Source organism: Pteropus vampyrus, unplaced genomic scaffold (genome assembly GCF_000151845.1).
Source record: "Pteropus vampyrus isolate Shadow unplaced genomic scaffold, Pvam_2.0 Scaffold110, whole genome shotgun sequence".
Taxonomy (NCBI): domain Eukaryota; kingdom Metazoa; phylum Chordata; class Mammalia; order Chiroptera; family Pteropodidae; genus Pteropus; species Pteropus vampyrus.
Window position 1 is genome coordinate 4,962,132 of NW_011888891.1, and position 14,787 is coordinate 4,976,918.

The following is a 14,787-nucleotide window of genomic DNA, read 5'->3' on the forward strand; positions in this document are numbered from 1 at the left end:
ATTTTTTATAAATTATAAAGAACTCTCAAATATATAGTGAGTATGTGTCAAAGCTTTATTTAACTCATTAACAAGGGAACCAACAGAAAGACAAAGTTGGTTCAAAGTACATGAGAAACACACACAGTGAGAAAAAAGAATGCTGTAGTTAAGACTATATAGATATAAAACTGGATAATGCCCTACAAGGCAAGAAAACCGTAACTCTTGCACTTGCCATTTCTACCGAACAGAAATCCTTTGCAACTTATCAATCATCTTCTAAGTTTACACCTAACTTTAGAGGGACTCAGTCCTACTCAATAAATAGTAAGTCAAAGTTACCTCCTCTGGAGCAGCAAACTTTTACTATAAAGGGCCAAATAGCAAATATTTCAGGCGTTATAGGCCATTTGGTCTCTCACATGACCACTCAACTCTGCTGCTGTAGCTTGAAAGCAGCCACAGGCAGTAAGTAATGAAGAAACATGACTGTGTTCTCGTAAAACTTTATTTACATAAAGCAAGTGGTAGACTAGCTTTGACCCACAGGACATAACTTGCCAACTCCCCAGACCTAAAACATCAGATGATCCTTAGGTGAGATAATCCTCCAAGCACAACTTTGAAGAGACCCACAATAACCTTTTTATTTCCAAGTTTCATATAATTTTTTAAACAGTCCCTAGGTCTTCAAACAACAAATCCCATGCTTCTCGCCAACCCCACCACCACCACCCCTTCTAAGAGTTTACTTTGCTATCTGAGACGCATTCAGTCTTTGGACTTCAATTAAAAACAAATTAAGACTCCATAAAAGAGAACATTAAAACGAAACTACTAAGAGTGTTTCTCGATATTTCTGTCTTTGGCTTATGGGTTTGAGAAAATATTCTGTGACCTACCTATCCCTTTTCCACTACCTTGAGGAATCTCCATCAGGACCAATGGGAAGCCCTATGCTGAGGAGAAATCACAGAGGGCTATCAGAAATACATAATGCCAGATCCTTTCACGATGACGAAGCACCCTTTTGGAGGCATGGTCATGGCAGTGTCCCATGATTCGAGGGGATGGAGTCCATGTACCACCCATAGGATGTCAGCACTCAGATATCAAGGACCAACAATCTGCAAGATCTAAGACCAGAAGGAGGACCTGCATTCAGCTCACTGAAAAACTTTCATCTAAGATACATTTTTTAAAAATGACAAATTGAACATAGTTTTTTTAAATATAGTAGAAATTACTTGATCTCTCAGGAAAACATTTTTATGTATCCTGACTCCTGTTAGGGTGGAGTTAAGATGTAGGCTCAGAATATAGGCCTATATTGAGCCTATCTCATGTAGTCTTATCCATAACAGATGACTGCCACAGAGCAAAATGTTAGAAGCATATTCCTTACAAGACCAGGTTCTAATTAATTCAAATATGAACTGTAGGTTAAACGCCATGATAAACACTGTAGTTACAAAGTTGAACACAACCCAGTCCTCACTCTTAATAAGCTTAATCTATCAAGGAGAAATGTAGTGAATGCCAACTGTGCTTTATGTAATATCATATAACGTACATGTCGCAAATGCTATAAAGGGCAATCTGAGGCAAAGTACTGGGACAGACGAGAGAGTGATAAAGACTACTGGGGTAAATCAAGCTGAATGTTAATGATTTCAGAAACAGCTAGTAGACAGAGGGAGCCAGAAAGGCACAATGGCTCTGCTTAATTTTATATTATTATCAAGTCTAAAAATTAAATGACAAATAATACATCCAGATAAGATAAACAAATGGGAATCAAAAAGAAAAAGAACTAAGACGTTGATTAGACAATTTATTACTAACACCTTTTGCAGCAGTAATGCCTCTCTGTAAAGATCTTTCCCGTCAACTTCTCTCCTGAGTTGCTTCTGGTAGATTTAAACTATCTCTTAACTCCCAGTTTCTGTTCTGTTACAGCCACATTTATTTGTGTCTGCAAGTGATCATGCCTTCCTCCTTCCAGCTGGTTTTCTAATGTTTCAGTTTCTAGAAACATATAAACAGAAAAAAAATCTGATAAAAATGTTATGTGATGTGTTGACACATTAAAAGAACCCTGTTGTTGCTTAACCAAGATCTTATTTCTATTTTTAAATATTTCTCTAATAGGAGACAAAGTTTATACGTAATGTTTGAATGTCTTTGAATGGTTTACACTTAGAATAAAGTTTCATATACTATTTTTTTTTTGAAATATACATACAACACGTAATTTCTATATTTTAATTTATAAAGTGGTTATCTTATAAATAAGAGAGCCATCTAACAAATTCTGATCCAAATTGTGGTTTACTATAAAATTTCGGGTACTTTCAGGGAAAACACAAAAGAGTTGTAAAAAGGAAGAAAAAGAAAACATGGGAAAACATAATGAATCTAAGATTTCCTTAGAAAACAATCTTTCAAATGACATGTAATTGTTCTAATAAATGCTGAATGACCACTATAGAAATAACATGGATTACCATCTGATACTTAATAGTCATAAAGAAAACAAGAAAACTGTCCTTGAAGATGAAAATTAGATAATATTTTCACAGTGAAAGTTAGGCAAAAGATTTTGGAAATTCTTAGACTGGTTCACCTAAAAAACTAATCCAGCAGTTATGAATGATTTATGTAATTACAGGTTGATTTTATCTGTGAAAACCATATACAGTATAAAATATTAGCACATAACCAACAATTATATACTTTATCAAAAAAAGATGCTTTTCTTGAAGGCAAAATGACAGAGAAACGTAAATTAAAATTACATAACATTGAAAGGGAGCCCACCATTATTGCCTGATTTAAATCAAGAGTCAAGAAGAAAACTGTTGGAAGTTACAGAATAAAACAAATGAACCATCATCATAATAAAAAAGATATGAAAATCAAAACGCAAGAGTAATCTATCTCCTTAAAAAGTTTAGAAAACTGTTAAAAGGCCAATTTTCAAAGGTAATAATGTGCCACTAAGCTAACCTGAAAATTATGGTTACTGTGGTAGTTTTAAAACATGTCTGCAAATTCTGACACCCCTCGTATCAAATGATGGGCCAGGCTTAGTTCCTCACTTCTAAATGAAAAAGTCAGAAGTGATATTGTGTGACTTCCATGACTAGGTCATTAAAAGGATATGGTTTCTGCCTGACATGCAAGCTTTCTAAGGGTGCTGGCTCTTAGAACCCAGCTACCACATTGTGAGAAAACCCAGGTCACATGGAGAGGGCCGCATGAGGGTGTTCCAGTCAAAAGCTTCTGATAGACCCTCAGTTGACGCCAGCATCAGTATGCCAGTACATGACAGAACCATCAGTTTTCAGATAACTGCTGTAACTGGCCTTTAAGTCTTGTAGCTCAGGCCCCAGACACTGTGGAGTGGTGATGACCCATCTCTGCTCTGCACTCTTTGAACTCTTGACCCATAGAAACTGTCTGAGACAATAAAAGATTATTGTTTCAAGCCACTAAATTTTAGGGTAATTCGTTTTTCAGCAACAGATAACTAATACTGTTACCTAGAATGTACACCCTATTAAACATCAAAGAATTTGTTTTTCAAACTTAAAAAAGAATCTTTATACAAACCGATTATAGGATATATCCTCCACTTAAGTTTAGTAGGTTTTATTTAAGTAATAACATTAAACTTCAATCAATATGAACTTTTCTAACTTGAAATCTGAGACAATTAGACTCTAAATTTTAGAGTGTTTAAACTGAATGTCATCATTAAAGTTGTGGAAAAGAGAGTGTAGGTAACCTACGAAAGTATACAGGAGAATATTGATGCTAATTACGAGAACAAATTGTTTTAAAGTAAAGTAAAGCACCCTCCACATAAAAAGCACTTGAGAGCTATTAAATGTCAAATGAATATCAGAAGCCCTAAATTCTCCCCAATCACTTTTTACATATTAATTAGTTTAAAAGTATTCTATTTGGCAAATTGGTCAGTTTAGTTCAAGCAAATTATTTGTGCATTCATATATTTTATCTTTTCCTAATAAAAGGAGAGCTCCCTGAGGGCATTCCTTATCTCATTCATCTCTGCATTCCCCAATGAACATAACACAAAGTTGTAGGTCAAATACTTTAAGTCTTAATAAATATTTGTGCAAATGATCAAACTTTATAGATGTACCTGAAGCTAACTCAAGGGTCTCACAGTTCACTTTTTCTTTTTTCTAATTTGTTCTGCCCTTCCCCACGATTAGGCCGAGCTAGTTGATGTTTTATTATACTTCCGAGAGCATACTTCGTACCCTTTGTTATCATTTACCAATTTATTCAGAGTAAAAATAAAGATACAAATGTTTGCCATGAGTTCTGGTCTTCCGCGATGCTCAAGCCATTCCCTCATCTCCGGGACTATGCTCGCTGCCAAGTTTGCTGCACATCATGCAGCTCTGTTCTTGTGGGAGGGAAGGGGATGGCACTCTCGCTCAGCTGTGCAATGCGGAAGACTGTGTTCATTTCCTTCTGCAGCGCAGGACAGAGAACACCTAAACTGTAAGATTTCCATTCTGTTACAGGCAGAGGTTTATATATTAGCATTATTTTTAAAAGTTACAAAGACAAACCATTCTGCCTAAGATAGAAATTATTAAATAAAGATATTTAATTTTTTATTCCTCCAGTTTAGTCAGAACTGAGACCAAACTTCTTTGAGTGTTATATTGCCTGTGCTCACATTTATACTTTGCACTGAATAAAAATTATGAAATAATTATTTGTAAGGTAGTAACTTTGAAATTAAGCAGTTCAAAAGAAATTATTTTTTCCATAAGCATTCACATTTAATAACTACTATAAATTAAGATATTCATACTCTGTCAATCTGAACATATAATTTGTATTAACAAAATGTGGTTCCAGTATAGATTTTCTAATTCACTGCATGGTCCTAGATAAGCCATTCTGGATCTGTGCCTTCACCTACATATTATACGGATAATAAAACCTTTTTTAATCTACATTATAGGCAAATAGGCATTAAGATTTATGTGAAAACATTTTGCTAAAGTTGCTAAACAAACATACGGTAAAACATATAATGTTTTATCATATTAACTATTTTCTAATATTTAATTTGCTTTTTATAATTTAACAAAAATAAAGATTGCATACTTTCAGACCTACAAAATTCATTAGCTATACAAGGTGGATTAAGTAGTAAAGCTAGTCATAATAGTAAACCCATTCATATATGTTCTCAATTACATTAAGAAATAATAATTATAAAAATAGGTAAAATTTTGTGAAAATATTCCTATTTACTCTGCCTTAGGAGTTCTTGCCCACATCAATGGACTGTCTGACATCGGCCATGGCATCAGGTACTTGAACAGTCATATTGTCCATAAATTTTGTCAGACAGATTTGGCAGCCCAACCGAGATCTGTATAAAAAAAGAGGGAGGTACGGTTTAGTATTAAGTATATAATATTCACAAAATAATGCAGTTGTTTAGTACATTTTCTTATCCAAAGCATTTAGGAATTTATTTACCTTTTAAATTTCCATTAAGTAGAAAAAGATACATTCAGTTCTTAGTTAGAGGGCAAAAAAATGTAAACATGAAAAAAAAGCCTAGTGAGCCAAAACTTCATTTTAGTCCTTAGTTTCTATCACTAACTGTTTCACCAGAACTACTGCTTTTTTGGTGAAAGGGCTGACAAACAATGAAATAATCGAAAGCACAACAGTGGAGAAAAGAACTGAAGTTTTAGCAATGGCAAGAAAATGATTAATCAATTCCCAGATAATTATAACCATACAGATTTTTTAAAAAGCCACACTTTTAAAATTCTTTAAATAAAAAAAATTTGGAATATAGATGTCATCAATTATCAGATGCCTATCTTCCTTCACATTTTTAACATCTCTAAAATCAAGATACATCTTAAAATAAACTGCATCATAAAATCACTGAAGGTAGCAGTCATATTAGAGCTGCAAACTTGGTTACAATATTCATATAGATGTCTCTTCAAATGAGTTATGAGAAGTTAATACTACATGTATTGAATTTAACTACCAGTCAAAATAAGTCCAAAAAGATTACAAAACAAAAAATTAAGAATACAGAAACACAGCAGCGTGTAAATTTGATATTTATAAATATAATTCTATTTTCTATTTTTTTCAGAATTACCAATCTTATTTATATTTTCCTTTTTTAACAGTCATGTATAAATATATGTCTAGGTAATTCAAAATAGCTCTTTCCCTATGCACAAAAAAGGTTAGGTGATAACTTTGTGCCATATTTTTATTAGCAGTGCTTTTTTCTTAGTGGCACATAAAAATAACTGTCAGTCTTACCATCAAATTGTCTTCGATCTGATGGAATGTAATATGAAGATCTTGACTTCATTAACGTATTTATCGAGGATTTACTAAGCATAAAGGCACAGTACTAAATGTTCAGTGGGGGTACAAAAGATAGCAACTTATTTCAATCCTTTTGAACACCTCTTACATGCTGGGCACCAGGGATGCAATAAGGAGAAGAAGCAGTGGGTTAGAGCCTTAGAGCCAAAAAAAGCAGTGGTCCAGAATCCAGCCTGAACATGGTGTGTTCATAGGCAACTTTCTTAACCCCTACCCCCCCAATACTAGTTTCCTAACCTCATCCTAGGGATGTATAATAAGCAGGTTCCTCAATGGACTGCTGTTAAGAATTAGTTGCTAATATCAGTATTAAGGAGATATGAGACACATTCTCAGACAATGAATATGTGAGCTTATGACAAATGTCACAGAGAGAGAAAGCCAAAAGGTCTAAGGAGAAAGCACTTCTGTCCAGGGGACGTGGTATTTAGATAGGCACTAAACAGTGGTTAGAATTGACTATTTAATAAAAGATAAAGGAGAAAGGCATTTGAGGCAAAAGTAATATGATTTAAGACATGCTTGAGGCAATATGGCTTTTAGCTTGGCTGCTGTGCTAGATGGGCTAGGAAGATGGCCAGGCCACAGACAGCTCTGAACACCAATGAAGGAGTTCAGGTTTTAATTGGAGAGCAATAAGGAACCACTGGGAAGTTTCTGAGTAAGGGAGTAAGTATAATCATGGGAAATATTGATTGATAATAGAAAAAAAAAATCCTCTCCCACCAATGGCTCCTATTTGTTGAATTAGAAACAGCCTTGACAATATTCAAATATGCATTAAGCTCTGTCTGTAACATAGAAAATGAGGCAAGCCAATTTAGACCAATTCATTAGCACTGTGGTGAGCCCTAGAGACAGTTGGTTATTCTTGGTGTCCATATAAAGGTAAGTAGAATAATGCTAGTCTTCAAGAAATTTTTACTTTACTAAGAGAAACAGATGGAAAAAGGTATCAGTGAAACAGGGCAGATTACAGTAAGTGTAGAAACAGAAGAACAAAAAGTGTTATGGGAACATGAAGAGGGGTGGCACTGAAAGCCTCTGCGGGCTCTATGACCCTAGAAGACAAGGAACTGGCACTCTGTGGCTGTTTTCTCACTCTCTCACTTCTCTACCTTCTTAAGATCTCTGGCTTTAAGGTCTACCCAGTGTATAAAGTATCTTACACCTCTAGAGAAGGAGGCAGACAGCAACTCTTCCTTGACCTCACTATCTGTTCCATGAAATTCTGACACGTGTGCAAACCTTGAAGATATTTTCTCCAGTCACCCTTGTCATATATACCTGACAATGGAAATATACTAGATGTTCTGTTTACTTTACATCTAAGGTTTGTTTTCAATTCATAGAAACAGCTTGAAATAGTAAAAAAGAAAAAAAAAAATCAAGGCTTTGGGGCCAAACATAGATGATTCAATCAGGAATCTGTCATTCTGTAGCTGTGTATCCTTGAGCAAATTTCTAATAATTAAACCTTGTTTTCCTACCTACAAAATAGTAATAATACTGCCTAACAGTTACAGTTAGAAATCATCTTTGTTAGTGCTTATGCATTATAGTATCTGACATATGAATTTACATGATTATAGTTATAATGTTAACAACTCTTATTCAATAAATGCTTTCTCCACCAGGCACAGCTCTAAGAGCCTCACACAAAAGCCCTATGAAGTAGCTACTATCATCATCCTCATCTTACAAATATAGAAACTGAGGCCTCTGGTAGATTATCCATGGCAACTGGTGGCAGCAAGCAGTAACGATCATCAAATATAGATTCACAGACAATTCCTGAGTATCTCCTTCTACCAACGATTAATTCCACAAATAGTCGGTGATGTCCTATTGTAAATCAGGCACTGGAGATACAATGATAGAAGAAGACATGGTCTCTGCTCTAAATAACCAGTACAATAAGTGCCTTATGAGCCCATGTACCAACAATCCATCAATAATAAAGGTTAAGAAAACTCTGTAATAAACATTAAAATGATGTTTTATCTTAAAAGTTAAAGATATTTTTATAGCATTTAACTTTAAAATAAATGTAGGAACTGAAAGACTGAATGTCCTTGTTTCTCTCTTCTTTCTTTGGAACTGCACGGTACCCTAGAAATAGGAGTTTACATGAAATTATTACCTTTGAACAAAATTATTTTCATTCCAAATATGTCAAATTGTTTTATAAATGCTACCTGTGAAAAGCATTAACCTCTTTCCCTACAAAGCATTTCTACTAAGTCTGTATCCTTAAGAATACCAGTTATAAAACGGCATAAAAGCTAGTCTTTGCTCTCTATTATCTTCTTCTAGAACTTCTGAATTTTATTATCAAAGTTCTTGGCTAGTTCACATTTACATTAAGTCTTTTGTATATTTTTACATTTGTGTATCTCTCTCTCTTTTTTTTTTACGCTCAGAAAAGTTACTTATGTATTAGTGGAACAGACAAGGCTCGAATAAATAACACATAAGACATCACAGAGACCCTCCCTGAAACCCATTCAGTTGCTGCTTCCCCTCCGCATGCCCATGGTGGTCTGAGCGGAGCCCTTTCCCAGCTCATAGGGTTAATTTCCTGGCTTTGAAAGTCTTCTCAGACTGAACTCCAGAGGGCACAGGGAGTCTGTTTCATTTGTGAACCCAGTGCCCTGTACAGGATATTCAGTGAGTACTGAACAAAGGTAAATAAGCCTCTTTGGACCTTAAACAACCATTTACTTTGTTCCTCCAACTCTGTGAAAAAACATATCTCTTCTAACTGTAGTTCTCTAATTTCCTTTTTCTTTTCACTTAGAATATTATCTGTTCCATGCACCTATAAATTTTACCTAAATAAAAGGGCAAGCAGTTAGCTATGATTTACCCCTCCCATTAGGAGGGAGACAATTCTCAGAACCAAATCAACAACCATTAAGTGTATTCTGTGTATTAATTATCTCTTATGAAAACAAGATGTTGATAGAGATAGTAGCACCTGAAGATGTGAGGGGGGACAGGCAGATGGCAGCCATAATCTGCTTTGCTTGGGAGTCTAAGAAGATAATATTTTCCCAGTTGCTCTTCCCAGGGTATCAGTCTTACCTCCACCAAGAGGGACATGAACTACAAAAGGAATAAAATTATTCTTCACCTCTAAATAAATACCAATGACCTAAACATTTTTGTGAGGATAAGACAGTTTGTTTTTAGATAAGGCAGTTTATGTTAAGTGTCTAACTAAATTGTAGTTACATAATATACACAAACTAAAGCTATTATTATTTTTAATTTTTAAAAAATTTATTTTTCACTAGGATCACCAAATTACAATTAAACACCAAAGCCAACCTTACATAAGACCTCATTATCTTGTCCCTTGAAACAGTATATCATCTAGCTACTTTCCCTTACTCCAACCAAGACTAAATAATTTAAAAAAATAAGACATCGTCTGATATCATTTACTTTAGATCACCGGTCCCCAACCTTTTTGGCACTAGGGACTGGTGCTCGTATTAGAATCTAATGCCTGATGATCTGAGGTGGAGCTGAGGCAGTAATGCTAGCACTAGGGAGCAGCTGCAAATACAGATGAAGCTTCAGTGGCTCACCAGCGGCTCATCTCCTGCTGTGCAGCTCAATTCCTAACAGGCCACGGATTAGTACTGGTCTACAGCCTGGGAGTTGGGGATCCCTGCTTTAGATCTTACTACTTTTAAGAGTAATCCTATATATTAATTAACAATAATCTAATTTACGTTACTATACACTTAGAAACAGAACTATTCATTTTAACACAATTGCTATTTTATGTAAGTTCCTTTAAAAATTCTGTTTTCCAAAGTAGGTAAAACTTTCCACTATAATTATCAAATGATAATTTCCATTGTTCAAGTATCAAATCTGTCTGTCAATAATGCCATAAAAAGCATTCAATTTAATACTAACTCATTAAATTGTGATAAATATTCCTAGCATAAAAATAAACTAAAGATTTATTAGAATTTAGAACTTACACTTCCAAGACCTCCAATTAATTTTTTATTTTTTACTTTTGTAAAAAGGAAAGTTTCATAAGAGCTAAACTTATGCAGAATAGTGAAAACAAAGAGAAATGTCTCATATTTGATATTCAAAATTTCTGTTACCTATGCCGTGAGAACACTACTACATGCATAAGTCTGGTCTTAAACAGACATGAACCAATAAAACCTTTATCTTCCCAGATTATTAGTACAACTGAAGTGGTCCTAAAATCTTACCTGTCTGTTAGACCATACGCCAAATCAAGCATGTCATTCTCCTCATCAGTAATTGCTTCTAATTTCTCATACATGTGTTTTTCAAAGATGAGGTGACAGGTAGAGCAAGCCAAGGTTCCTTCACATGCACCTACAAAAACAACAGACACTGAACATACTCCCTTCTATGTTAAACACAATTCAAAACAGGTTTGAATTAATTTAATTATTTCTGAATTTAGAATCAGCATTAGCATATATAAATAAGATTTCCAAATAATAATGAGAATTAGGGACACCCTCCCCCCCCACACACACACAAATTTGAAATCACTTACACGTATTATTTCAAAAAGATTCTGAAGCTCAACAAAATTTAAAGCCTTATGGCGTGTAAGAGAAATTAGAGAACAACTAAATCTACATCTAAATATATATGAACATATAATATATACAAATACATTTATATAATGCACAAATATATATACACACCACTTTATTGGAACAAGTAGCTTACTTTTCTATTTTTTGTACAAATTTGAAACATTTCACAGAAAAAGATTAAATGGATACATTTTACTTAAAATGAGGGGGGCTTCCTCTGCTTAAAAATATATTCATCAAGTTTGAAAACTCCTGCAGTGAAAGGAGAATTAGTGTAGTGAGACCCTGAGGTCACAGGTTCCTGCTCTAGATGGACCTACCACACCCTCTGCTGAGTGCTGGGCAAGCCTCTCAAGGGCTTCAGTTTTCTTCTCATCCATATAATGAGATTGAAGTAGATGATCTCTAAGGGCCTGTTGGCTCTAATATTTTAACACTCCGTAGAGAAAAATTACCATTCTCAATGGATTTATTCATTAGTATTCTATAAATATATACTCATCTTGATTTCTATTTTTATCTTATCAATACCCAATGTAGACAAACTCAAAACTAAAATGGCAAATCCCTCTGGAGATACTGTGGGACAAAAATCAGGAAATCCAGCCTCTTTTTGTCTTCAAAATGTAAGTAAAACAAATCTTACAAAATATCCCCAGTGACTTTAATTTTAAAAGCTTTTACTTCCCTTTAGATTTGTTATTAAAAAACAAATCCCAAGGACTGCCAGCCAGGTGTAATGGAAGATGCAGGAAAACAAAACTCAGTCTAGGGCAGGATGAAATGTGTGGGAGCTGCAGAGGCAGCAGACAGATCATGGAGGACCTCCCACGCCCTAAGGAACTTGAACTTGTTCTATAAACCCATTATCCTCCACCTTGTTTCCTGACACACTGGGTGGGTAACTCATATGCTCAGGTGACCATCTTTCATAGCGGATTGCCACAGAGATGACATTGGCCAGGGGGTTCTGGACACTTGTCACTCCACTTCTCTCTCCAAGATCCAGCCCCTAGAAAGATGGTGGTTGTGAACCTCTACTACAGGTTACAGGAAATTGCTAAAGAATTTTGAGCAGGAAAGTGACGTCCATATTTTATTTTGGAGAGCTCTCACTGGTGGCTGTGTGTAAAAAATGAATTTGAGATGAACAAGACAGAAGCAAAAGCCAAGAGATTTCACCAAGAAGGAGGGGGAAAAGAGGGAAGGAAGGGTCAGAGTAGAGAGAGCTAAGGAGAGAGCCCCCTGCTAGAAAGGAAGTCAAAATAAGAATGTCCCAGATGGTAAAGAACCAGAAAAGTACAATGTCAGAAAAGCCCAGGGAAAAAAGAACGAGCACACAACGTGGTCTCGATCAACTTGGAATACAAAGAAAAGTTCGTGTGCCAATCAATCCCTCCAGAAAAATTTAGGACAATCCTTTTTGTACCACCTGGTCAGATGAAATGAAGAGTTATCATCCATGTTCCAGCTCTTCATATGCTTTAAACTCTCTCTTCCCTAGGAAACTTCAATTCTTTTACCTTCTCTTAAAGATTTTATTTTCACTCTCTAATAGAATTTTTAATTCCCTCGAAGGAACCTTGCCAATTGTTTCCATATCTTGCTTAAGTTGCCAAGTTCAGAGCTAAAGAGAATATATACAGAAAATTAATTTTCAGTTCCTACATGCTAAGGTCCTATTACACATTCTAGTTCACATTTATTCTTTAAATAAATGCATTACATTCAGGATCCCTCCTTATTTTATGGTCCCTTTCAAACTTTTCCCACTACAACTTGTCAATAGGTATCATTTTCTTATTCTTTGTACTAAAAGAAACTCGAATATTAACAGAAACTTTAAGAATCACAATGAAATCACCTCAGCCTGTATAAGATGGATAACAATGAACCAGAGAAATAAAATGGTCATATTGTGATACTAGTATAGGAAAAAAATCTGAGGCAAAGATTTACAAGATCTCAGATATATTTCTTTGAAGAAATAGACAATCCTACAAAATAAGACCAAAATAAGATATCTGAGCAGTGTTTTAGTTTTTTTTAATTAAGCTTATGTATTCTATAAAAAAATATATATATTTTTAGAGAACAGTGAAGATATGTCTCTGAAAAGAGTATTCAGAAAAAAAGATTTTAAAACAAGTCTAAAACTTCGTTTTGTTCTATTTTTATCTCATAAAAAATTACTTTTTCATGATAGCTATTTCCTCCAATTTATTAGTTTCCTGGTCTTGTAGTCAGAGGTAGTCTCCAATTAATAAGCACCTCACTTTTGTCTTTTTGGTATACAGTTCTATGAATTTTAACATATGTATGTTTGTGTTAGCACAACCATAACCCAGGTACAGAACAGTTTCATCACCCCCAAAAATTCCCTTGAGCTGCCCCTTTGGAGTCACACCTTTCCCTACCCCTAACCTCTGGCAACCACTAACCTGTTCTTCATCCAATAGTTTAGTCTTTTCCTGAATGTCATGTAATCGTATAGTATGTAACCTTTTAAGACTGGCTTATTTCACTCAGCATAATGCCTTTGAGATTCATCCAAGTTATCACGGTATCCACAATTCATTCCTGTTTTACTACTGAGAAGTATTCCATTATATGGATGCACCAGTTATTTCTAGTAGGTATATAATGGAATCACATTATAGTTTTCATGTGCATTTCTCCAAAAATTGAAGAGGTTGAATATCTTGGGTTTTTCTCTGGGGGGAGAGGGGACGGGCTTTCCATCATTTTTCAACAAAGTCATTTGGGAGAATGGCATCATCATTCATCTCTTGTACTACTAACAGAAAGTTCTACATGGCATAGAGTTGTGCATATGTACAAGTTCAGGTTCAGTACCCTTGACTATCTATCTTTTTATGTGCTTATTTGTCATCTCTATATTTTCTTTGGTGAAGTTTCTGCTCATGCCTTTTACTCATTTTTAAACTGTTTGTTGTCTTACTGTTCTGTTTTGAGAGTTCCTTACATATTAGGGATACAAGTCCTTTATTGAAGATGTGCTTTGCAAATATTTTTCTCTCACTCTGTAGCTTATCTTTTCATTCTCTTAACAGTATCACTGGTAGAGCAAAAATGTTTGATTTTGATGGAAGTCCAATTTTTAATTTTTTTTCTTTCATAGATTGTGCTTTTAGAATCATGTCTAAGAATTCTTTGCCTACCCCCAGGTTCAAAGATTTTCTCCCAAGCTTTCTTTTAAAAGTTTCAGTTTTAAATTTTATATTTAGATCTAAGTCATTTTTGAGTTAAGTTTTATATAAAGCACAAAGTTTAGGTAGAGATTTTTTCTCTGTATGGATGTCCAATTCTTCCAACATTATATCCTTTGTTGAAGAGAGTATCCTTTCTTCATTAACTGCCTTTGTACCCTGGCCAAAGCCAAGAAGTGGAAATAACCCAAATATCCATCAGGTGATGAATATATAATAAAAGGTGGTATGTCCATAAAACGAAATATTATTTGGCCATAAAAAGGAATGAAGTACTGACACATGCTTCACCACAAACCTTAAAAATATTGCACTAACTGGAAGCAGCAAGTTATAAAAGATCACGCATAACAATACCATTTATATATAGTATCCAAAATAGGCAAATCTATAGATATAAAAAGTAAGTAAGTGGTTGTTTAGGGGTAGGGAAATGGGGCATTGAGAAGTGATAGTCAAAGGGTACAGGATTTCTATTTGGGGTGATGAAAATGTTTTAAAGCTAATTGTGGTGAGGGAGTGAACAGCAGCAAGATGGCCAA

At 34.7% G+C, this 14,787-nt stretch overlaps 1 protein-coding gene across 1 annotated transcript in view; it reads right to left on the reverse strand.

Annotated features, from left to right (window-relative positions):
- Positions 1-34: 34 nt before the first annotated feature.
- FDX1 (ferredoxin 1) overlaps positions 35-14,787 on the reverse strand; it is a 26,805-nt gene continuing 12,052 nt past the window's right edge. Inside the window, 3 exon segments of the mRNA XM_011365419.2 lie at positions 35-2,010; positions 5,290-5,410; positions 10,653-10,782. Coding sequence (XP_011363721.1) covers positions 5,296-5,410; positions 10,653-10,782 — 245 coding nt within the window. The 3' untranslated portion in view covers positions 35-2,010; positions 5,290-5,295.